This window comes from Equus caballus, chromosome 7, assembly GCF_041296265.1.
Source record: "Equus caballus isolate H_3958 breed thoroughbred chromosome 7, TB-T2T, whole genome shotgun sequence".
Lineage (NCBI taxonomy): Eukaryota > Metazoa > Chordata > Mammalia > Perissodactyla > Equidae > Equus > Equus caballus.
The window spans coordinates 22,833,553-22,858,310 of record NC_091690.1 but is presented as its reverse complement, the minus strand read 5'-3'; the positions used below and the strand labels follow the sequence as shown (position 1 = coordinate 22,858,310).

The 24,758-nt window shown below is 37.2% G+C and overlaps 1 protein-coding gene across 1 annotated transcript in view; it reads right to left on the bottom strand.

Annotated features, from left to right (window-relative positions):
- The window catches only part of HTR3B (5-hydroxytryptamine receptor 3B), a 29,552-nt gene extending 8,901 nt beyond the window's left edge, over positions 1–20,651 (bottom strand). Inside the window, 6 exon segments of the mRNA XM_070273517.1 lie at positions 360–517; positions 1,043–1,212; positions 1,614–1,723; positions 2,044–2,088; positions 16,177–16,328; positions 20,612–20,651. Coding sequence (XP_070129618.1) covers positions 360–517; positions 1,043–1,212; positions 1,614–1,723; positions 2,044–2,088; positions 16,177–16,328; positions 20,612–20,651 — 675 coding nt within the window.
- Positions 20,652–24,758: the final 4,107 nt, after the last annotated feature.

The following is a 24,758-nucleotide window of genomic DNA, read 5'->3' as shown; positions in this document are numbered from 1 at the left end:
TCTCTGAATTTGTCGTTGTTGTGTGTGGGTTTTCTCTTTTTTTTCTTTTCTCTCAGTAGCAGTTAGAAATGAGGATGTCAGTTTGTATTGAAAGGCTTGAAGATTCCTGTGGAGTAGGTGGTTCAGGTCTCCAAACCATTGTCGTATTCACGTATGAAATACCTACAGCAGGAACTTGAGATCTGTGACTGAATCTCTGGTCTCTGAAATGCCGGGATGCAAGTGGATGTCCAGAGCCATCCGAATCAGTTGTTCCTGGATGATAATGAATGAGACTATATAACAGAGCAGAGATTCCAATAGAGAAGGCCAAAGATTACAGAGAAGTGGGCAACAGGTCAGGAAGGGAAAGGACCTACATTAAACTGAAGCTGTGCAAAATCTCCAGCACCGCTCTGCAGGATGCTATATGTTGAGGGCACAGGAAGAAGTTCCCACTCACTGTCATTCAAAAATGCCTTTTTGTCATGCTTAATGTTTTCTCTGCTCCTGAGGAAGGCCAGGTCCATATCATCCACTGAGAACAGCAGAAACAATCGACTTCCCTGTAAAGAGAGAGACACCAACATCAACTCATGTTTCTAACTCCTGATCAAATCCTTCCTTTTACTCCTGCCCCCAGATGTACAGTCTTACTGAGATGAGGTTCAACATAACCATTTTGAATTAGGGGTAGATGTGCGGAATAAGATCTTTCTAGCCATGAAAAAAACCCCTATGAATTTAGGGTGTAGATTTCACTATCCATAGAACGACAGCACTGCTCCTGTGACTTCTGTAACATTCTCACTGGCAGTGGAGGCCTAATATTGTATTTCCAAACCAACAACAGCAACGGGCTATACATCTGGGCACAATACTGTACTTGGTCTGAATTACAGCAGGAGCCAAATAACAACAGGAAGAGATTTAGATTTGTAAAAAGTCAATTACGTGCAAGAATAAAATAGACCTGAGGAATGGCATAATATAATTTCACCTATGTGTGCCAACCCAGCACAGGCATGTTTCCTGCTAGCAGACTGTACCTTTCACGGTTTACCTGTGTGCAGAATGCTATTGAAGGTTAGGCTGCAATTCTGGCTATCAAACAGAAAAGCGTATGTCCCTAAACTGTGTGCAGAGACCACCTGGATGGGCTTAGAGTTCTTAATTGTCCTAGATGAGTTCACATAAACATAGGGAAGGTTGGGTGACCTTTCATTGTCCACACTATATGAAATTTTGTAGTTACAGAGAGAGCTTTAGTCATTTCAATACACAAACAAATAATTATGAGATGGTAGTGATGATGACACCCAGGACTAGCCTAGAAGTGCCAAGACAGAAGCACTTTTCCCATGAGATAATTTACCCTGGCAGAGATGGGTTCAGCAATGACAATCTCATATGTTAATTTACTTGCTATGTTATAACACAAGCATTAGGAATCAAATCCAAATCTTAAATGATGTCAACTTGTGGTACTTCTAACCTGAATATTCCCAATAACATGCTCCTCTTCTCCTCTTCAAGTTGGGAAACAAAAAATAACAATGGCTGAAAGTAAACAGCACTGGCCTGCATATTATAAGCAGTCTAAACTCCACAGAAATGTATCCCAGCACACTTACAATTCATTAATGATGATATCAGGGGCCCAGATGGCACTCAGAGGTAGGGAGATCTCTCGAATGTCATCAAACATGCTGGAGTTACAGGATAAAAATTCATCATCCCAAACGTGTTAGGAGAAGCCAAAAAGGAAACTTATCAAAAGGGGCAATGTCAACCTCACCAAAGAGGGATTTGGATGAATAACCCAATTGATCAGCCTATTAGTACTATCTGTTAGGGGAGAGGATTTCCCACCCAACTCCTAAAGATGGTGGCCCCAACCAGAAACCATGGCCATCCACTTACATGGATTCTAATACATCAGGTCTGCTGTAGATCTGAGGAACTGTAAACATGAAGATGATATCTATTCCTTAGAGTAATTATATTTTGCGAGAGATCAAGATCAGGAGTCCAGCATGCACAGGAGGAGATATAATCATTTGCCTCATGGTACCATACACTTCTCTTTAATTTTTGATTCTGTGCATCCTGCAAAGCAGAAAGAAAATCCATACCAAATCTTAGCACGTCAGTAAATCAAAGCCCAATTCAACATTATGACAATTCGGAGGAATAAAATCAAATCTAACTAAATAATGCTGATTTTAAAAACATTACCTTGACTCTTCAAGATCCGAGTATTCTCAGTTCCTGTTTATTATGCACACCTGTCACTATGAGCTTTATTATATGACCTATGACAAAATGGCACTTCAACTGCACTTGACATCTTGAATGATTTGCTCATCTCTTTCCCACTCTAATTAGTTACTCCGCCATTAATCAGACTAAAAAATGATATGGAGTCTTAGCCAATTCTGGGCTGAAAAGATGAGACCAAGTTTTTATTTGTAATCAAGACATTATTCATAATCTTTCGATGAATGTTATCTCAGCTGCTATCGACAGCCTTTCCTGTTAAGTTACCTTATGTTTGGATTTCCCTGCTTATAAAACAGACTGAATGAGCTAAATGTAAATGAGGTATATTTTCAATGATATAAATAGGTGTGATTTCCTATGTCTGCAATGAGTCAGTGATTTTTTTAAAAGGTCTTCAAAAACGATAACCAAGAAAGAAATCTCTTTACTAATTTTTTCATATCTAATCTAGTAAAGAACATTCTAAAACTACCATGTTCTCAGGAATTCAAAGAAAAGGAATATCTCATACCATATACAGACAACTCAAAAGGGATCATAAACCTAAATGTAAGAGCTAACACTATAAAACTCCTATAAAAAACAGGAGCAAATCTTCCCGACTCAGAATCAAGCAATGACTTCTTAGATTTGACACCACAAGCACAAGCAACAAAAGAAAAAATAAATGGGACCTCATCAAAATTAAATGTTTTTGTGCTATAAAGGACACCATCAAGAAATAAAAAGACAACCCACAGAATGGGAGAAAATATCTGTGAATCATGTATCTGGTAAGGGCCTTGTATCCAGAATATACAACAAACTCTTACAACTCAACAATAAAAAGAAAAATAAGCCAATTGAAAGATGGGTATGAAAGGATACAATCAACAGACTGGAAAAGGCAATCCAGAGAATGGGAGGAAATATTTGCTGATCATATATCTGATAAACGGTTAACATCCAAAATATATAAAGAACTACAACTCAACAACAAAAAGCCAAACACAAATTAAAAGTGGACAAAGGACTTGAATAGACATTTCTCTAAAGGAGATAGACAAACAACCCACAAGCACATGAAAAGATGCTCATCATCACTGCTTTGGACCAAATTGCGTCCTTGCCAAATTCTTGTGTGACTGTATTTGGAGATGGGGTTTTAGAAGGTAATTCAGGTTAAATGAGGTCATAGGGTGGGGCCCTAGTCCATTTAGGATTGGTGGCCTTAGAAGAAGAGGAAGAGAGAAATATCTCTTTCTTTCCTCCATGTGAGGACACAGTGAGAAGGCAGCCATCTGCAAGCCAAGAAGAGAGCTCTTATCAGGAAGCAAATCAGCTGGAACTTTGATCTTGGACTTCCCAGCCTCCATAACTGTGAGAAAGAAATTTCTATTGTTTAATCCGTGCAGTCTATGGTATTTGTTATAGCAGTCCAAGCTGACTAATTCAATCACTAATCATTAGGGAAATGTAAATCAAAACCACAATGAAACGTCACTTCACACTCGTTAGGATGGCTACTATAAAAAAAAAGCAGGAAATAACAAGCGTTGGTGAGGATGTGAAGAAATTGGAACTCTTATACACTATTGGTGGGAATGTAAAATGGCGCAGTTGCTGCAGAAAACAGCATGGCAGGCACTTCCCAAAAAAGTTAAAGATAGAATTACCATATGGTCCATCAGTTTCATTCCTTGGTATATACCCAAAAGAATTGGAAGCAAGAATTCGGACAGATATTTGTACACTCATGTGAATAGCAGCATTACTCACAATAGCCAAGGGGTGGAAGTAATCCAAGTATCCATCAATGGATGAATAGATAAAGAAAATGTAATATAAACATACAAAATAATATTAGCCTTAAAAAGGAAGGGTATTCTGACACACACTACAACATAGATGAACCTTGAGACATTATGCTAAGTGAAATAAGCTAGTCACAAAAGGACAAACACTGTGTGATTCTACTTATATAAGGTACCTAGAGTAGTCAAATTGATAGAAACAGAAAGTAGAATGGTGGGTGCCAGGGACGAGAGGAAAGAGTGATGGAGAGTTTAGTGTTTAATGGGTACAGAGTTTCAGTTTGGCAAGTTTAAAAGAGTTCTGAAGATGGACGGTGGTGATGGCTGCACAACAATGAGAACGTACTTAATGCTGTTGCATTGTACACTTAAAAATGGTTAACATGGCAAACTTTATGTTATGTGCATTTTATCCAAGTAAAAATAATCATTAAAAAAGTGAGCTAAGGACTTGAATAGATATTTCTCCAAAAGAAATATACAAATGACCAGTTGGTACATGAAAAGATGCTCAACATCATTAGTCATAAGGAAAATGCAAGTAAGCACCACAGTGAGATACCGCTTCACCCAACTAGGAGGCTAAGATAACAAGTGTTGACAAGGATGTAGAGAAACTGGAGCCCTCATCCATTACTAGGAGGATTATAAAATGGTGTGGCCACTTTGGAAGTCTATTAGTTCCTCAAAATGTTAAACATAGAGTTACCATATAACCCAGCAATTCTACTCCTAAGTGTGTAACCAAGAGAATGAAAATGTAAGTCCATCATGGAAAAACCTGCACAGGAAGGTTCATAGTAGCATTATTCATGATCAAAATGTGAAAATAACCCAAATGTCCATCAATGGATGAGATAAACAAAATACAGTATATCCATACAATAGAATATTATTCAGCAGTAAAAAGTAATGAAATACTGATGCATGCTACAACATAGAGGAACCTTGAAGGCATATGCTAAGTGAAAGAAGTCAGTCATAAGAGGCTGTTTATTGTATGATTTCATTTATATGAAATGTCTAGGAGAGGCAAATCTGTAGAGACAGAAGGTAGGTTAGTGTTTGCCTAGGGCTGGTGGGGGTGAAGTATGAGGTGTGACTGCTAATGGTATGGGGTTTCTTTTTGAAGTGATGAAATGTTCTGAAATTGGATAGTGGTGATGGTTGCATAACTTTGAATATACTAAAAAACGCTAAATTGTATACTTTAAATGGATGAATTTTGTGGTTGAATTATATCTCAACTATTTAAAAAAATGTAATAAAGAAAAGTAAAGTCATTTTTGAAGACATTTTCAGGGAATTTACAAGCAGGCTGATACAAGCTATGAATGAATTCTCCTTGAACTTGTATTTTTCATTCCTTTCCATGTATAGTCGTGACTAAAACTTGCATCTTTAGAAGAGAATAAGAGGACCAGAAAATTCAACATGAAGACGTGAAATAAAATGCCTAAAATATTTCCCCTGGGGTCTTAGTTTCAAAGACAAAGAGTCATGTAAATGACCTTTTTATTTCTGTAATGTTTAGTTCAATACCAAGTTTTAGTAAAATAATAGAGTTTGGGGAGTAGATGGCATGAAAGCAAATAACAGCTCCATTTTTCTCCCCAGAGCAGAGTATACTAAGTTAACTATGCAGCCAATTATCCCACCATATCAAAAATATATAATCTTTGTGCATAAGGTCAAGACTACCACACTCTGCAATCCAAGTTGGGTGGGGGTACGGAGGCACCATTGCTATTTAGTCCAGGTGGATGGTGCACATAGAATTGTGCCGTACACAGACTATACAGGCATACACACGGTGGCATCATTTAAAAGAAAAACAATAAACGTTTTAGATTAAAGTTTCCCTTTTTTTGCACTCAAGAAAGCAAATTGCTATTGAATAAGCATTTCTAGATACCTTGAGAAAGAAAAAGGTATTGCGAGCAGATATGGAGTGACCTTACTTCGGTGGCTCCACAGAGGCTGGTCTGAGCGGACTTGCTCTACAGATTTTTATGGACTTCAAGTAGGTACTTGGGAGAGGCAGATTTTAAAGCTGTACACAAAGTGAAAAGACCAAATTCGCAAGTATTTTCCCAAGGAAGAGCTTGGAGGACGTACAGAGGGGCCTTCCAGACAAGATCAGCCATGCAGGGGTCCTAGTAGTTGAAAAAAGACCACTGTTGAGAGCTCGGGGCTAGGTGACACCACTTCCAAGTTCCAGCAGCTGAGAGATCCTGAAATAGATCGTGTCTCACCCACCAAAGCCCAAAGGCTCAGTTCTAGGCTTAGCTGCAATCAATGAGGGTTCCCCACCAAAGGGGGGGGGGGGGGACAAGCTAAAATGTTGTTTATACTGGGAAATGTGGCTGTTAACTACTCTTTCACAACAAATATAGTTCTACTGCTATGAAATGTCCTTATCGCTGTCACGCCACGTCATGAATGCATCGCCTTGACTCAGTCACGTGGCTGGGGAGAAGGTCTCTGTCTTAATATTTCCTTTTCACTATTGTTTTATCCAGTTGATTCTTATTTACTGCCATAGTGACTCCTTAACTCTTCTTGCCCGTTGCTTTGTCATCTTACATTTAACAACAGTATTGAGAATTATTTTCCAACATCTTGTGGGGGTGTCTGGGAAGATTCATCATTCAGCCCTAAAGAATGCAAAGTCAAAAAGGAGTTTGGGGCTAAATCTGAAATCTTTTCTTGTCAAAGGAAACAAGTTTCTCAATGCCAGCTGGTGAACATAATTGGCTCTCTGGTGGCATTATTCACAGCTTTTCCCTCTGTGTATCTCCCTTTTTTTTCTTTAGATACCTTCCATCTTGCTTGTTAAAAGCAAAGGATATTTCAGAGAATTGGAATTCATTAGTCTTCCTAACAGAGGGAGTCTATTTAGATCTAAATTGGTGGTTAGCAAATATACAGATAATTCCCGCACATTCTTATTTATCTTTCCCAGTTCCGAAGACTATAGAAACAGATGCCTCAACGTCTGGCTGGGAGGCTCTAGTCAATGGACTGGAATACAAAGGTATCTGGGATTCGGAATTGACAAAATTCAATAGAAACAAATTGAAACTCTTCAGTGTTGAGTAGATTATCTCTATAATCAGATTTCCCTAAGGTACTCATAATACCCAGAAATTCTAAGACTGTAGTCTTTCACATAAACAAAACAGGAGGCAAAACATTGTAATGGAAGTGAGGTGCAGTGATGAAAGCTGGGCTGAAGGCTCTTCACATCAAACAAAAGTTGCCAGCAGTTCAGCTGCTGGCAGATGCATCTGACAAGTTATCTATTCACATTGGGAGTGTCCTTGTCTGAGCAGAATCTGTGAGTGATTTTATCGAGTCCTTCAAAACTGGCCCTGCCTTCTGGAACAAACTTTAGGCTTAGCGCACCTGAATGGAATAGAGACATTTGCAAAGCATATTAGACAAAGCCATTCATAAAGATCATCCTAGAACTGGTACTTACATATTTTAATTAGTTAATTAATTTGTTAGACAAATATCTATCCAGTATCTTTGAAGTAATATGTGCTGCATATTGTGGGAAATTTGAATATGAGTAAGAAAGTTCTTGCCTCAAGTAGCTTATTAATAAGTTAAGGTATGTGACATTTTAACAAATAAAATGTGAATTAAGAAATATACAGACTTCAGTGTGTTTAAAGGAAGGAGACCACTGTCAGCTGGGAGAATCGAGGGAAATTTCTTCCAGGAGCTGAGATTTGAAGAACTATACTATCTTGCAGATGGAGAACGAGGAGGAAGACAGTCAGTGGAGGAAACAGCAGAATGGATGGAATACAGGCAGGAGACAACAAGGGGTTCAGTTTCATCGTAGTATTAAGCACCTGTAGAAGATAAGGTCAAGACAGTAGATAGGGATAAAACTAGATGGATGGAATATAACATTTTTCCAGATTCTGAAGGAAAGTTTGTCATATCAAATAATATACTATGTTTAACATATTCTAGTAAAAAATTCATATATTCCAAAACACTGGAGAAAAACACATCTTTGAAAAAATAATGGTGTTCCCCTTAAGTACCACAAGGAATCTGATTTTATTTTCTTTTATTGGGGTAGAAAGAAAGAGTTAGACAAAAATTTTCAATCTGATACAATTGTTCCAAGGGAAAATATTAATATAAAGATTTTACTCCTTTTCTATATTTGTCTCCAGATAAGTCTCTAAAGGAAAGTCTGAGCAATTCTACTTAATCTTAATCAATATGAAGCTAGAAAGTGGAAGGATGAGGAGAGACCCAGAAGGCGGTCTTAATCCCTTACTCAAGACTGATTATACCTCTGCCCTGAGGTTTCACATGACACTGTTCATTTCATGTGTCTTTATTCAAATGATGTTTTTCCCATTGTACAGTGTCTGATGAACAATACAGTCATAAGAACCCACCCACAACTAACAGCAAGGACTAACATTTCTTAAGTAGGGGAAGATACAGCCCCAGGAAATTAAGTCTCCAAAATTCTAGTTCAACATACATTTAGAGAAGAGATTTAAAGGAGTTTTTTTGGGGTTTCTTGTAGGCCTTTTGGAGTAGGGGTGGGGATTTCCTGCTATTTAACTAAACAGTATTTTCTAAGATCTTAGATCTAATACTTTCACTACTGTGAGTGGGAAAATACAGCTGGGAAAAGTGAACTTGGTTGCTAAAAGGGGGATTTTTTGTGTATCATTTAAATGTTCCTGTTTACGAAGAAATAATGATTAGCGTTTAAGATGGAGGAAAATTATGCTAAAATAACTTGCATCAGGTGAAAAAATAACTTAAATCCTGTTACAATATATCAATTATACTTTTAGTTTCAAATTATTTTTCCATCGGTTTTAATGCCTAATTCTCAGTCAAAAAAATCAAAGTTTATGATTCATAGCATAGCACTAAGATATTAACACAGAAAAACACCTCCACTAAAATAAATTAAAGAGAAATTTTGTTATTTTTAACAAAATACATTAAAATAACAACATTGTATTATGGGTATATGATGTATGTAAATGTAAAATTGATGACAAAATAGTACAAAAGACAGGAGAGCAGGTAAATGGAATTTTACTGTTGTAAGACTCACACATTTTATGTGAAGTGTAATAACTTTAATTCTACGTACACCATATTAAGTGAATAATGGACAGAGAAATCCCTAAAGCAAAATCTAAAAAATTCAAAGAGAGATGCTGAAAAGTTGACATAAGAATTAAAATAAAATAATAAAAAAGCTTTAACTTACCTGAAATAAGGGAAGATAAGAGGAAAAGAAGAACAAGAAAACCCAGATGGGACAACTAGACAGCAAGATGGTATTGATAAATGGAGGAAACACTATAATTAAAATGCATAGATTAACAGGTTAAAAAAGCAATACCCTGAAATACTACACAGCAACAAAAAGGAACAAACTATTGGTACACACAACAACTTGGATGAACCTGACGGGAATTATACTAAATGTAAAAAGCAAATCTCGGAGGTTACATCTTGCATGGTTTCATTTATACAATATCCTTGAACTAACACAATTATAAAGACAGAAAAGAGATTTACGTGTTCCAGTGGTTAGAGACTGGGGGGAGAAAGTGTTGTGTCTAGAAAGGAGCAGAACCAGAGAGCCTTGTGGTGATGATCATGTAGCTTGATGTGGTGGTGGTTACACAAAGCTACACATATGATAAAATTACATAGCACACACACATATACACACACAAATGAGTACTTGTAAAACTGGAGAAATCTGAATAAGCTCTTGTCGATTACACCAATGTCAATTTTCTAGTATTGATTTACTGTTTAGTATTAGTATTTACTATTGATGTACTATATTTATGCAAGATGTTAACATTGGGGGACATTGGGTGAAGGGTGTACAGAACCTCCCTATAAATTTATTTGCAACTTCCTGTAAATTTATAACTATTTCAAAATAAAAAGTTGAAAAAAACCAGCAAGATTCAACTACATGCTCTCTCCAGGAAAGGACTTTGAATACAATGTCACAAGTAGATTGAAAATAAAAGGATGGCAAAATATATACCATGTGAAAAGTAAGCATAAGAAAAACTTCAAGAAAAAGAATTTTCCCAGAGATGTAGAGGGGCATTTCATAATGATAAAAGAATCCATTCATTAAGAAGACATGCAATCCTAAATGTGTGTGTGCCTAATAACAGCAGAAAAATAGACAAATCACAATTATAGTTGGGGATTTTAACACTCCTCACTATGAAATTAATAGAACAACAAAAAAACTAAAAGGTTATAGAAGATTTCAACAACAGTATCAAACACGTTTATCAAATTGATATTTATAGAACAGTACACCGTCTATTCAACATTGTACTGGAGGTCTGAGCCAGTGCAACAGACAATAAAAGAAAATAAAAGTATAAAGAGTGGAAACACAGAAATAAAACTGTCTTTATTCACAGACAACATGATCTTCTACATAGAAAATCTGAAAGAATCTACAAAAAAGCCTCTAAAACTAATAAGAGATGGCAGAGTCAAGGGATCTAAAGCCAATACATTCAAATCAATAGTATTTTTATATGCTAGCAACAGATTCAATTTAAAATACTACTTATGTTAGCATCAAAAATGTGAAATATTTATGAATAAATTTAACAAAATATTGCAAAACACTGAAAACTACAAAACACTACTAGGAGAAATTAAAAAGGAACTAAACAAATGGAGAGATACATTGTACTCATGGTTGGAAGACTATTGTTAAGATGTCTATTCTCCTCAAATTGATCTGTAGATTTAATGCAATCCCAATAAAAATTCCAGTAGTTTTTTAATATAGAAATTGATGAATTAATTCCAAAATTTTTATGGAAATACAAAGGGCCTAGAAGAGTCAAAACAATTTAAAACAGAAGAACAAGATTGGAAGTCTCACATTATCTGAGTTTGAGACTTCTATAATGCTACAGAATGGAGATAGTGCATTGGTGTAAAAACAAACATATTGATTAATTGGACAGAATAGAGTGCAGAAATAGACCCAAGGTATACAACGAGCTCTTGCAACTCCATAAGAAGATAATAAATAGCCCTATTTTTAAAATGGGTAAAATATTTGAGCAACTATTTTACCAAAAAATATACAATTGGCAAATTAGTGCTCAAAAAGATGTTCAACATTCTTAGTCTTTAGTGAAACGAAAGTTAAAAACCATGTTGAGTTGCCACCACAAATCTACTAGGTTAAAATTTTAAAAGATTGACAATATCAAGTGCTGGTGATTATGAGGAGGAACTGAAACTCTCATACATTGCAGGTGGAAATAGCAAAATGATACAGCCGCTTTGGAAAACAACTTGGCAGTTTCTCATATGGTTAAACACAGACTTATCATACAACTTAGGGATCCCACACCTAGATATGTATCTAAGAGAAGTGAAAACGTATGCAAATGTTTATAGCAGCTTCATTCATAATTTCCCCAAACTGGAAAAAACTCACATGTCTAACAACTGGTAAACAGATAAACAAATTACAGTACATCTGTGTCATGGAATACTACCACTAATATATGCAACAACACAGCATGGATGAACCTCAAAGGCATTAAGCTAAGTGAAAAAAGCCAAAACAAAAAGGGTGAAATACTATATGATTGCATTTATAGATCATTCCGGTAAAGCAAAACTATAGTGAAAAAAAAATAAGATCAGTGTTTGCCAGGGACTGGTGGTAGGAGGAAGGGATTGGATTAAAAAGATGAGCTTAATTCTATGTAATCTATACCTCAGTTTAAAAATGTATCAAAACTTTGTAGGATGTAGCTAAAGCAGTGCTTAGAGGGAAATTTATAGCTTTAAATGCTAAAATTAGAAAAGAAAAAGTTTTAAAATCAATGATCTAAGTTTCCACTTTAAGAAGCTATACAAAGAACAACAAATTAAATGCAAAATAAGTAGAAGAAAGGAAGTAAATAAAGATAAGAGCAGATATCAGTGAAATAGAAAACAACCAAAGGGAAAATTCAAAACCAGTATTTGATTCTTTGAAAAGATAAATAAAGTTGATAAACTGTTGGCAATACTGTTCAAGGAAAAATAAGAGAAAATACAAATTGCCAATACAGGGAATGAAAAAGGCAGTATCACTAGAGACCCTGTAGACATTAAAAGAATAAAAAGACAATAGTCTAAACAAATAAATTTGACATCTTGGATGAAATAGAAGAATTTCCTAAAAAATACAAATTACCACAACTGACACAAGAAGAAATAGAAAATTTGAGCATTCCTATGTATGTTAATGAAATTGAGTTGACATTTGAATGGCTTCCCACAAAGAAAACTCCAGTCCCAGATAGTTTTACTGGTGAAATCTATCAAACAGTAAGAAAGGAAAATATCTGTGTTACACAATTCCTTCAGAAAATTGAGGAGGGGACATTTTTCAACTACTTACATACGGCCAACATATCCCTGATACCCAAACCAGACAAATACATTACAAGAAATGAAATCTATAGCCCAATAACCCTTATTAACATGGATGCAATCTAAATTAAGTAGGAATTCAAATACAGAAACATATAAAAAGAATAATATACCAAGATCAAATGAGGTTCATCCTAGGAATGCAGAGGTGGTATCACATTTTAAAGTCAATCAAAATAATTTACCATATTAACCATATAAAACAGAAAATTCATTTGATCATCCAAATATATAGGGAAAAAATATTTGATGTAATTCAATATACATTCAGGATTAAAAAGAAAAACCTCTCAGCATACGAAAAAATAGGAGAGAATGTCCTCAGTCCGATAAAAAGCATCTACAAAAAACCTATACCTAATATCATACTTAACAGTGAAAGATTTTTCCCTAAGACTGGGAACAAACAAGGCTGTCTGCTCTCACCACTTCTATTAACAATGAAGTAGAGACCTTAGGCACTGCAATAAGATAAGAAAAGAAGAATAAAGAGCATATAGATTAGAAAGACAGAAGTAAAACTATTTGCAGATGACATGATTGTATATGTCCAATTAATCTACATCTAATCAATCTATAAAAAACTACTAGAATTAGTAAGTGAATTCAGCAAGATCACAGGATACAGAGTCAACACACAAATTAATCATATTTCTTTATAACAACAAATAACTAGAAAATAAAAAATGTTAAGTAATATTTATAGTAGTATCAAAAATACTTTGGGATACGGGCCCACCCAGTGGCTTAGTTAAGTTCACACTCTGCTTTGGTGGCCCCGGGGTTCAAGGTTCAGACACCAGGCATGGACCTACACACTGCTCATCAAGCCATGCTGAGGTGGCATCCCACGTACAAAATAGAGGAAGACTGGCAACAGATGTTAGCCCAGGGCTGATCTTCCTCACCAAAAAAACCCACAAAAACCAAAAAACTTTGGGATAAATTTAATAGAAGTAAGTGTAAAACTTCTACATTGAAAATTACAAAACATTGTTGAAGATCCAAATAAATAGAGAGAATATCCATATTCAAGGATGGCAAAACTCAATATTAAGACGTTAATTCTCCCTTAAATTTCTCTGTAGATCCCATACCATTCTAAACAAACTCCTAGAAGGTATTTTTAAAAAACAGAAATTGACAAGCTGGTTATAAAGTTTATGTAGAAATGCAAATGTCCTAAAAAACCAAACTATCTTAAAAGTGAAGAACAATATCCAAAGACTTATTCTACCTGATTTCAAGAGACATAGTCCAAAACTTAGCTGTCAATTTAATTTTCAACCAAGACACCAAAGCAATTCCATGGGGAAAGGAAAGCCTTTTCAAAAAAATGATGCTGGAACAACTCCTATCAAAATGCAAAAAACCAAGAACCAAAACTAAAAAACCCAACAAAACAAAACACAAAAACAACAACAACAAAAGCCTTGACCCCTACTTCACACCATCACAAAAATTTATTCTTAATAGATCACAGAACTAAATCTAAGGAGCTAAAAACTATAAATCTTCTTGCATAAAATATAAGAAAATATTTTTATGACCTTAGGGTAGCAAAGACTTCTTAGACAGTGCCCAGAAAGCACTAACCATAAATAAAGAATTGATTAAAAAGTGGACTTCAGGGGCTGGCCCCGTGGCCGAGCGGTTAAGTTCCCGCGCTCCGCTGCAGGCGGCCCAGTGTTTCGTTGGTTCGAATCCTGGGCGTGGACATGACACTGCTCATCAAACCACGCTGAGGCAGCGTCCCACATGCCACAACTAGAAGGACCCACAACAAAGAATATACAACTATGTACCGGGGGGCTTTGGGGAGAAAAAGGAAAAAATAAAATCTTTAAAAAAAAAAAAAAAAAGTGGACTTCATTAGATTTTAATATTTCTGTTCATCCTAAGACCCATTAGAAAAATGAGTAGACAAGACACAGACATTCACAATACATATCTGACAAAAGACTTATGTCCAGAATATATAAACAACTCCTATAAATCTATAATACAAAAAGACCAACAACCCAATAAAAAAATAGGAAAAGACTTAAACAGGTACTTCACAGGGAAAGATATGTAAGTAGTTAATAAGTGCATGAAAAAGAGGCCCTAATCATTAGCCATCAGGGAAACGTAAAGTAAAACCACAATGAAATACCCTACAGCCTTACCAGAACGGTTAAAACTAAAAAGACTGATAACACCAAATGTTGGTGAAGGTGTGGAGCAATGGGAACTCTCATAGCTGACTGGTAGGTGTGTAAAATGTACAGTCACTTTGTAAACCAGTCTGGCACTTTCTCATTAAGCATAAACCTATACTATGAGCCAGTTATTCCACTTCTAGGCTTTACCTAAGAGACATGAAAACATACGTACATCAAAAGTCTTGTACGGGAACATTCGTTGCAGCTTTATTAATAATATCCTAAAACTGGAAATGACCCACACGCCTACCAACAAGCGAATGGATAAACAAATCATGGTTTATCCATAACCAAATACTACTTACCAATAAAAAGGAAAAACTACCGATTTACACAACGTGAGTGACCCCCAAAAACTCTATGCTGAGTGAAAAACCCAGACACAATAGAGTATATACAATAAATTTTCATTTGTATGAAGTTCTAAGACTGGTAAAGATAATCTTTGATGAAAGAAATCAGAACGGTAGTTGTCTCAGTGGATGGAGGGGATGGGGATTGACTGGGAAGGAAATGAGATGAGGGATCTTTCTGGGGTGATGGAAATGTTTGATATATTGACAGGGATATGGACTATATGGGTGCAGGCAGTTATCAAAACTCATTGAACTGTACACTGTGCATGTCAATATATGTATATTATACCTCAATTAGAAAAGTTTTGAGGAGTGGATTGAAAAACTGCTATTAAGCTACTTTAACAAAACAAGCTTAGTAAAGTCTGCTTTTAAGGGAAATCAATATAAATCTGGAAGCTACCGATATTGGAGACTTTGTAATCAGGCAAAAGGAAAAAGAGGAAGCAGGGATACTAGCCAGGGCCATCATTTATCGTGGGCTTACTAAGACCTCTGCTAACTGCTTTACTGCATTTTCTCATTTAATTCCCTCAACAACCCTTTTTTCAGATATAGTAGAAAAGACATGATTTAATAAACAAATCTTCCCACCATCCTTAGCAAACACCTTAGGTATAAAAGTCCCCTATAAACTCAAGATACCAAGGTACTTTTTCCTCTTTTTAAAATTCCAGGCAATAAGCGGTGAATGTTTTCTTAAATCTACTATTATTATCACTAAGGAATGTGAACTGTAGAAAAAAATACCTATTACCATTTTCGGTTTCAGCAATACTCATAAAATATGTGCTGTGATCGATGACCACAATTCTTAAAACATGTTGATTCCATGAAACTCATATTTTTAGACTATCTGCCCCTCACAATGTAAGTTGGGGGCTAGAAAGTGTGGTTTGCCTAATAAACATTTTGCCTCACGCTCACTGCTAAAATGAGTCTAGCACAACTTCCCTACCAGCTCAACTAGAGTCTCAGAATAAAACTCCTCCTAGGCTCTTGCATAAATGGCAGGTGGTTTTACAGAAGGGTAACAGGAAGAGGAAAGGACAAGATGGCCCTTACCACATCCAATACAGCACCGACAAATGTGTCCAGGTACACAGTGGTGACCTGCGTCCAGTCGTGAACTCACCTCACTTCCTTGTGATATTTCTGTAATAGTTTCTTGAGGAGATGATCGAGAGCAGAATTCCTGGGATGAGGTGTATCTATGGCTACGATTCTTTACAACTATCACTGTAAGGATGAAAATAAGAGAAACTTAGCATCTTTGGGAGATCTCAGACTGTTCAGGACTTGATGGCTCCTAGCAGGACATAGTCTTTAGCTCACCCCAATCTGCTTAAGTTCAAAGCCAGTTGGTGGGCTTTTTGTCAGATGCTTATTTCAAGCAAGCTGATGGCCTAAGTGCCCAATGGAGAAATCTCATTATGAAGATAAATAAATCAACCCATCTCCGTGGACGCAAACCATACCTGTAATTCCATTTTTACAGCAATCACGCATCTTGGAGACAGAATTCTTTCTTTATTTCTGTATTATCCTCTCCAGGTACCTGGAAGAAACCTTCCTATACACTTAATGCAGAAATTAACTTCCCTCTTGGATTTTTCTTTTGATTTTTCCATTTGTAAGTCAGCAATTAATTAGAAAACCCAAGCATAAACTAGACAAACCAATGAACTCAAAGATCTGGGTGGATTTCTAAATAATGGGGTTATTGAGATTTCAATTCCTACATTTCTTCTAAAAACAAACAAATAATTAAAAAAAACTCTTTTCTCTCTCAGTCTGTCTTTAAAATGCACTTGTCAGAAAATGAGATCTTTGTTTTGGGAAAATTTTGTCTGGTTCCAGGGAACAACCATTTCCTATGACCCAAGAATCTTGATTTGTAGAGAAACAGTGATTGGCGTTGAGGCAGGAGAGGCCAAGGGAAAGGAAGCAAAAGAAATGAGCACCAACAATTGGAAGTGACAAATTTGTGAGGGCTTTCTCTGAATTGCAAAAAGATATTTTGTTCACAAGCTTTGCCAGCCCTTGGGGGATTCAAAGCTTCGCTAAGTCATTGGACTGAAGCAAATTGCACACCTCCTGCCACAGTGCGTGAGTGAAATCTATCTGTAGTGTCCTGCGCATGAATTCAGCTCAGCTCTCAGTGGTTTTGATGGTTATTTTGATGAGCTGCTGAAGGTATGTGGGATCCAGCAGGAAACTGTAAATGAGATATCCTCTCCCTGTGCGACAGTCCTGTTTATACCCATTTCTTTATGAATGATGTCACGTCGCTTGCTGCCACAGGCAGCAATTTCTATGACTTATCAATGTCAGTGTGACCAAAATGCTAACAATGATGCTGGAGGTGCGATTTTCCAGGCTCATTGTGGGCAGTAGAATATTCACTCTCATTACCATCCGAACTGGGAATCCAATGAGCATTTTAACTCCCTAACTATTCACCCAAGAAGATGCCTCAAGTGGCATCAGCTATGCAGGCGTGCGGGACTAAGGTGGGTAACTTGCATCAGGCATCATTTTTACGGCTTTGTGAACTGTGATTGTCAAAAAATGCGCCGTGAATCTCTCTACCTGAGACCACTTCTTGTTGGCATACCCCAGGTGAGAGAAGTCAGGAGCACAAAGCAATGCTGGTCTGGTGCTTTTCTTGACAACTTCAGTTTGGGCAACTTCACTGTTAACTCGCTTGGAAGCTCCCAATCCAAGTCCCACTTGGGGAAATACTGAAATGTACATGTTTCAATAGAGGAAACTACCTGAGACAGAGTTAAAACATAATTCTGAGCAATGAATGTGTGTTCCCTCCACCCTCTGCTCAGAAAGACTCAAATTCCCCTCTGCCATCTTTGCTAGGAAACAATTCATAGGGCCCCTATGAATAAATATATATTTTCTAGACTGTGTCAAAGTCTTTGGGTAAAAAGAGACAGTTCTGGAAGCTAGAATTAGGAACAAAAGAGAAAAAAATCAAAGATAGGAGGAAAATAAGAAGCAAATGAAAAAGTGTGCTTAAATAAACTATAAGGGGAAAGAATTCTTTGTTTAAAATGGGAAGAAATAATAAATTACATTTCTCCTATGAATGCAAATTTGCCTGAGGAGAAAGATCAATTACAGGAGAGAGATTAAGAATTTAAGTGACCATTAATTAACAGTAAATTATGCCCCTTGAAAGCTAATGTGACATTCACACAAGCACTAAATGACTCGCAGTTCAGTGATGTTTCAAGAGACGCTGATGGAAGCTATCACCAGACCCAGGAAAGACGCCTCGCTTGCACTGCCTCCTTGAATGCTAATGATAGCTTCAAATAATTCACTTGTAAGATTTCTGGAAAGTAGAATGTGTTAAGCACTAAGCTATCAAGCACTTTTAGGTGAAGAGAGATTTTTTTAGAAAGATAAGAACACAATAGAATTATTCCTTTGTTTTCCTTGTATTAATGAGTTACGCTCACACACACCTATCTTAAAGTGTTCTGGGCACTTCAATGGAAAGAGCTATTCTTGCTTTAGTGAGTTCCCTATCTTTATAAGAGAATTATACATACATCTGAGAGGTTACAAGGAAATAGAGGTTTAGGTGTGTGGTAATATCGAATACCTAATACCGATTGAATACTTGCTGTATGCCAGGCATTGGGCTAAGAGCCCTTTACATAAATGATCTCATTTCACTTTTACAACAGCCTTAGGAGATAGGTACCCCACACCTCTATGAGGAGTCACTATTATTACAGGTGGGGGACCACAGGCGTAAGGGAGGTTAGTACCACCCAAGGTCATAGAGCTTGCAAGTGAAGAGGTTGGCATTCAAACACAGCTGATCTGGATCCAAAGCCCAAGCTCCTAATCATGACACCACACCGACCTGGCTCCCTAAGAATTTTAGCCCCAGCACTGAGTAACGCTTCACAAGGAAGACTGACATGATGCATGGTGTACATTATTGGGCAGAAACAGCCCATTGTTATTTTCTGGGTATGTGTGTTTTCAGGTCAACAACATCTTACATTTGTGTTGCATCTTATAATTTCACAATGCTATCTTATTTGACCTTCATGAATATACAAAACAGTTAGCTCACAGGGAAACTGAATCTCTAAGAGATGAATTAACTTGCCCAGGGTCACCTGGCTGCTGAGTAGTGGAGCAGGAACTGAATGGTTCTCCTGGGCCAGGTCCCCCACCCCAGCACACATACTGCCTCCAGGGAGCAGCTGTGAACTGGTAGTTGGTTCAATGCTCTTGTATTTATGAATCACCTCGATATTAACTTGGTAAAAATTCCAAAGGGCTGATTTTTCTACAACAAATGTTTTCAGTATGATTTATGGTCAAGCACTATTACTAGACAGTATTAAAACACTTTTTTCTGCCACATTTAGAACAAAAATCAAGCCTAATGCAAAACATTACAAAGAGACATCATTAAGAGTTTCTTCTGTTTTCTTACCTTCATTTTTCTATTTTATCTTACTTAGTTTAATGCTCATAATTATTTTCTGCTAAGAAACCCATTTGGCATTTAATGAAATTTCCTCTGTTTTCATTTTTGTAATTAAGATATGCTTTTATCCTTTAAGTTCAACATCCAGGACTTTTATACTTTAATGATAAGTGGCTATTTTTCTTCTCTACCCAATAAAAAAATCATTTCCAGCTGCTTGGCTACCGAATTCCTTCCTCATCTCCATAATTGACTCATTCCACTTCCAGTTATATTTTAAAACATGGAAATTCAGATGTGAGCTCTAGGAGAACCCTCAAGAAAGTGGGATATTGGGAATCACCAGCATAAACATAAATTCTTGATTCGTGCATTTTTTCTAAGAATCGATTGTATCCTAACTCAAATGATTCAGTTCAGTAGAGTTAACATTGGTGCCACGGAAGTTAATTCCAGAAATTTTATGTTAGTGCCTAATGTGCTTTTAAGGGGACTTGCACACTCAAAACATGCAAGTTTATAGTACTTGTCTTTAGAGATATGTTCAGCTATACAGACTTTGTACGGCTGGACGTAAAGCGCCTAATATCAAAATGATCTCCAGGTGTCTGTAGCCATGATGTGTCCAAGGGACTCTTCTTCTGGGTTACCAAAAACTTATAATGAAGCCAAGACTATTTTGAATAAGAAAAATGTATTATTCAGACATAAAACAAATCTGAAAAAGAATGCCCCAAACTCTCAATGTAAATTGCTGCAGAGAGAGATTGATTTCTAGAGAAGGAGAGATTTATCAAACAATTCTAACATTTCAGAGCACATTTTCAGCTAGGTAAAAAGCCCCCCTGTGTGACTCTGCATGTACATGTACCTGTGATTGTAGGAGCCGAGTCAAAACAAGCCACTGGTTTCCATGTAGCTTCATGGGACTGGTATTTACAGATGATGAATAAAAATGAGCACTTGTGAGGAGCTACTCTAGTTTGTGAGTTAATATTCAATGTCTAGTGAGATCATAAGAGGACTCACCTGAGGCAGCCACTGGGATGAAGGGCCACAGAGGAGCCATTGCTCTTGCCATCGTGTTCCTGGGCACGTCCCAAAGAGGAGAAGTGCAAACTTGCCTATTGGATGGAATGCCACTCAATTTTTCCTAAAAGGGCTCCTCTTTACTCCATTCTCCTCTGTTTGCCAATTTATGCTGTCCTTGCTTGGCACTACTTTATAAACGCTAAATGGGACCAAAGGCAACACCAGCACCACCACACAAATGTTTTGGAATTGACACCATCGTGATACTCCTTAACTTCTCCATTTGGTTCTGCCCCAGGATCAGATCATAGCCAGCATTTCAATTTCCCTGACAGGAGCTAGCTAAGTGAATAATGTAATCTGAGAGGAGCCCCAAAGGAGAGGAAATTCCACACTAATATGATTTCCTTTACAGCCTTTACCTAAGGCAATGCTCTTGCTGACATTCAGGACACTAATTTCATTAATAATTGAGATCCAAATAGCTGTTCTAAATCAGACTTATGCAGTAACATCTTCAGCATTTGACAGTGTTTATTGGACTCTTGAATTACACAAGGCTGATGGAAACCTGGTATTCTCTAATGAAGAACGACTGCTAACAACACAGTGGGAAAAGGGCTTTTTGTTTTTCCTGAGTCCTTGAAATTAAAAGAAATGTTGATTTTTGATAAACAGGAGTGCTTCTTAAATTTTCACTGCCCACAATTCAGAGAGTGCTTCTAGGCTTATTGAAGATGAGAACTACTAAAGTTTAATATCATTCAGTAAATTTTTTTTCCACTTTTTGATTGAGTACCCATTCATTCTTCATTATTAAGCAAAAAGATGTGTAATTCTATATAACTCTATCTTCCATTGGTAGACCCCTAGATGCTCTAGAAACAGACACTAAACTTCATATCATTTCCAACATCTGCCTGCTTTTTACTATAAATGGGATTGTAGAAGCACAGGTTTGAGATAAGTTTTCACAGAGCGAATCGAGGGGGAAAAGTATATACTTGATCCCTGTTCTCCTAATTATTCAGTCCATTTGGTTAGATTCCATGAAGCTCTGTTCTGAATTTTCATCTACCAATAAAATGTAGCCTGATTGGTTTCCTGCTATTTGTGAAGAGAGTTACAAATATGGAAAGGGAGAAACCTAGGAGGAACCCTGTGGTGCTGAGTTGGTTTTAGAGGTGTCAGTGTGAACTCATGGTTTTCAGGATACGTAGCTAAATGCAGAAGTAAATACAAATGCAGATGTCTGTGTGCACATGTTCATACACACATATAACCCTAGCTCTGTCTACTAGAGGGCCTGGGAGCAGGGACACCCCAATAGCAATGAGTCCACCTAAAATTCAGATCTTAGTTTCTAAGTACCATACCAACCTGAAAGGAAGAGATGGAGAAATGACTGATGCCAGGGCTGGGGCAGAGAAAATATAAGAAAAGCCTAGAACATCTCACCGTATCATAGAGTAAAGAAGTGCTAAAAGAAGGATGGGGTTGTGATCCAAGGACATGGTCGGCTTGAAGGGTCTCCCATTGGCCAAATCTGGGAGAAGTTGAGCATCAAAATCAATAATGGTGATAAGGAACTATAACCCACTAAATAAAATAATAATCCACCAATCCATACTGATTTAAGTAAATAAATGAATGGGAAGAAGAGAAAGCTTTTCCTTAAATTAGAACGCCAACTAATAAATGCAGAAGGAATGATGGAACCTTCATGGTAATGATTAATTCACTCAAGAAACATCAGTAAGTGATAAAAACTAGCTGGTGAAAGTTTGATGAGGAACAGGACATTTACACAAAATACTTATTAATTACAAAGATTGAAAAACAAACTTTCAGGGGCCGGCCTGGTGGCACAGGGGTTAAGTTCGCACCTTCTGCGTCAGCGGTCTGGGGTTCGCCAGTTCAGATCCTGTGTGTGGACATACACAGCACTTGTCAAGCCATGCTGTGGCAGGCGTTCCACATATAAAGTAGAGGAAGATGGGCACGGATGTTAGCTCGGGGCCAGTCTTCCTCAGCAAAAAGAGGAGGATTGGTGGCAGATGTTAGCTCAGAGCTAATCTTCCTCAAAACAAACAAACAAACAAAAAAACCTATCAGTGGAGAAATCTGGCAGACAACACCTTGATCAAATGAGAATTAACATCACCAGTTACTGGAATTGTGTGCCACAAGATAGGAAGGATCAAGAAGATACAACAGCACTTCTGTTATCATCCTGCCAAAAATTCGTAACTTGAATCTATCCAGGAGGAAACATCAGACAACCTCATATCATGGGACATTCTACAAAAAAGCAGGCATATAGTCTTGAAAAGTATCAAGGTTATGAAAGTTAAGGAAAGACTGAGAAACTGTATCACACAAAAGCAGATAAAAGAGGCATGACAACTCAATGCAATGTGTGATTCTGGATTGGACCCTTTTGTTATAAAGAATATTTCAAGAAGAATTGGTGAAACTCAGATGGGGTCTGTGGCTTAGATGGCAGTAATACAGCAGTGTTGATTTCCTGATTTTGGTTGTTTTGACATGATGTAAAATAATGTCCTCGTTTGTAAGAATAACACGCTAAGTACTCAGAGGTGAAGGGGTGTCATGTTGGCAACTTAGTCTGAAATGGTGGGGGGCGAGGTGTTTCTACCATTCTTCCAATTTTACTTGGCATTTGAAAATATTTCAGAAGAAAAAGAAAAAATAAATAAATATAGCCTGGTAGAGGAACTTTGATACAAAATTACGGAAATTTTATTTGAGAAATACCCTTTAGAGAGGGTGGCCAGAAAAATGGGGCTTTGTCAAGAGTTAAGATGACTGACCGATCTGGCCATCAAAGCCTCAGCCCTTCCCATCAGTTTGCTAAATTGCCGGCTTCTACCTATGGGATGAATTAGAACAAGAGAAAGGCAAGCTGCAGGCAGCCTGTCTATATAAGTAGCACTTTTTATGGGAAGGAAACACAGAAGCTTGCCTTTATGCAAAGGTTTAGTCGAGATGATATCGACCTTGTATTCTTGCCACGCGTTTTAGTAAGCCATGACTCTAAGTCAAACCTTCTGGGACGTGCTTCCCTCCCTTTTTGTCTCACTGTCTCATATACCCATCTGTTACTGGAAGGCCATTGCTAATGATGTGTAATACAGGTACATTACGACCTTCATTAGCTAATTTAACAACAGTCTGGTGATCCTGCCCATTACTGCTCTTTATTGGCTGATGAATTCTGCCAAGACGGGAAAGGTTTTGCGCGAGCGACTTGTCTTCAAAGTGTTTTATATACAAATGCTTCCTGATTTTTCTTTGGTCACCCCGCTCTGCGGCACGAGATGGCTCAGATCTTCCTTTTTCCAGCCTTACTGTCCTGTCAGGGTTTACTTTGTTCACTCAGTGCCTTTAGATTTAGAATGTCTTCCCCACTCAACCTTTAAATTTTCATGAAAACCATCTCTTCTCACTCCTTAAATAGAGCACTTTTTACTCACGTTGTTTCTAGTAATCCATCAGTGAAAGATTTCACCCCCTTAGACATCTCCTTAGGAAGGATGAGGGTGGGGGTGAACCCCATTCCAGCCCCTCAAGCTGATCAGTGTACTAAAATCAAAAATTGGAATTACCAGGGGCTATGAATTCAGGCTTCTTAAATATCACCTGAAAAAAGAAAGACTTATTAATCTGGGGTTTGAATCTACTATTCTCCAACAGTAGTTCAAGCCAGACCTATCATTAATAGAGTACCCAGAAACATGTTTCTTTCAGAAGTCCCCCCTCCACATTCCCATGAGCCCTTGCACTTCATTTCTCCGTTATTTCCAAGTAAGACATGACACCTCTTCAATGGACCAGTATCTTTTGGAAGAAGCAGGGGGAAGGGGTTTATTATGCAGACATAATAAGGAAGTGTTTATTATGCAAACAGCAACTGAGTTATGTGTCCTTTAAGACTACTAAATAGTTTTTAATTACTGCTATATCAGTAAATCCCATAAATATGCAAATGCAATTAGTTCACAAAATAGGCCTTAAATATCTTTATTCCTCTCCAACAAAGTTCTTTGAAGTTAATCTCTAACTCTCTTTGTTCACTCCCTTGGCAGTCGTGCTAAAATGGACAGGAATTTTGACAGATGTA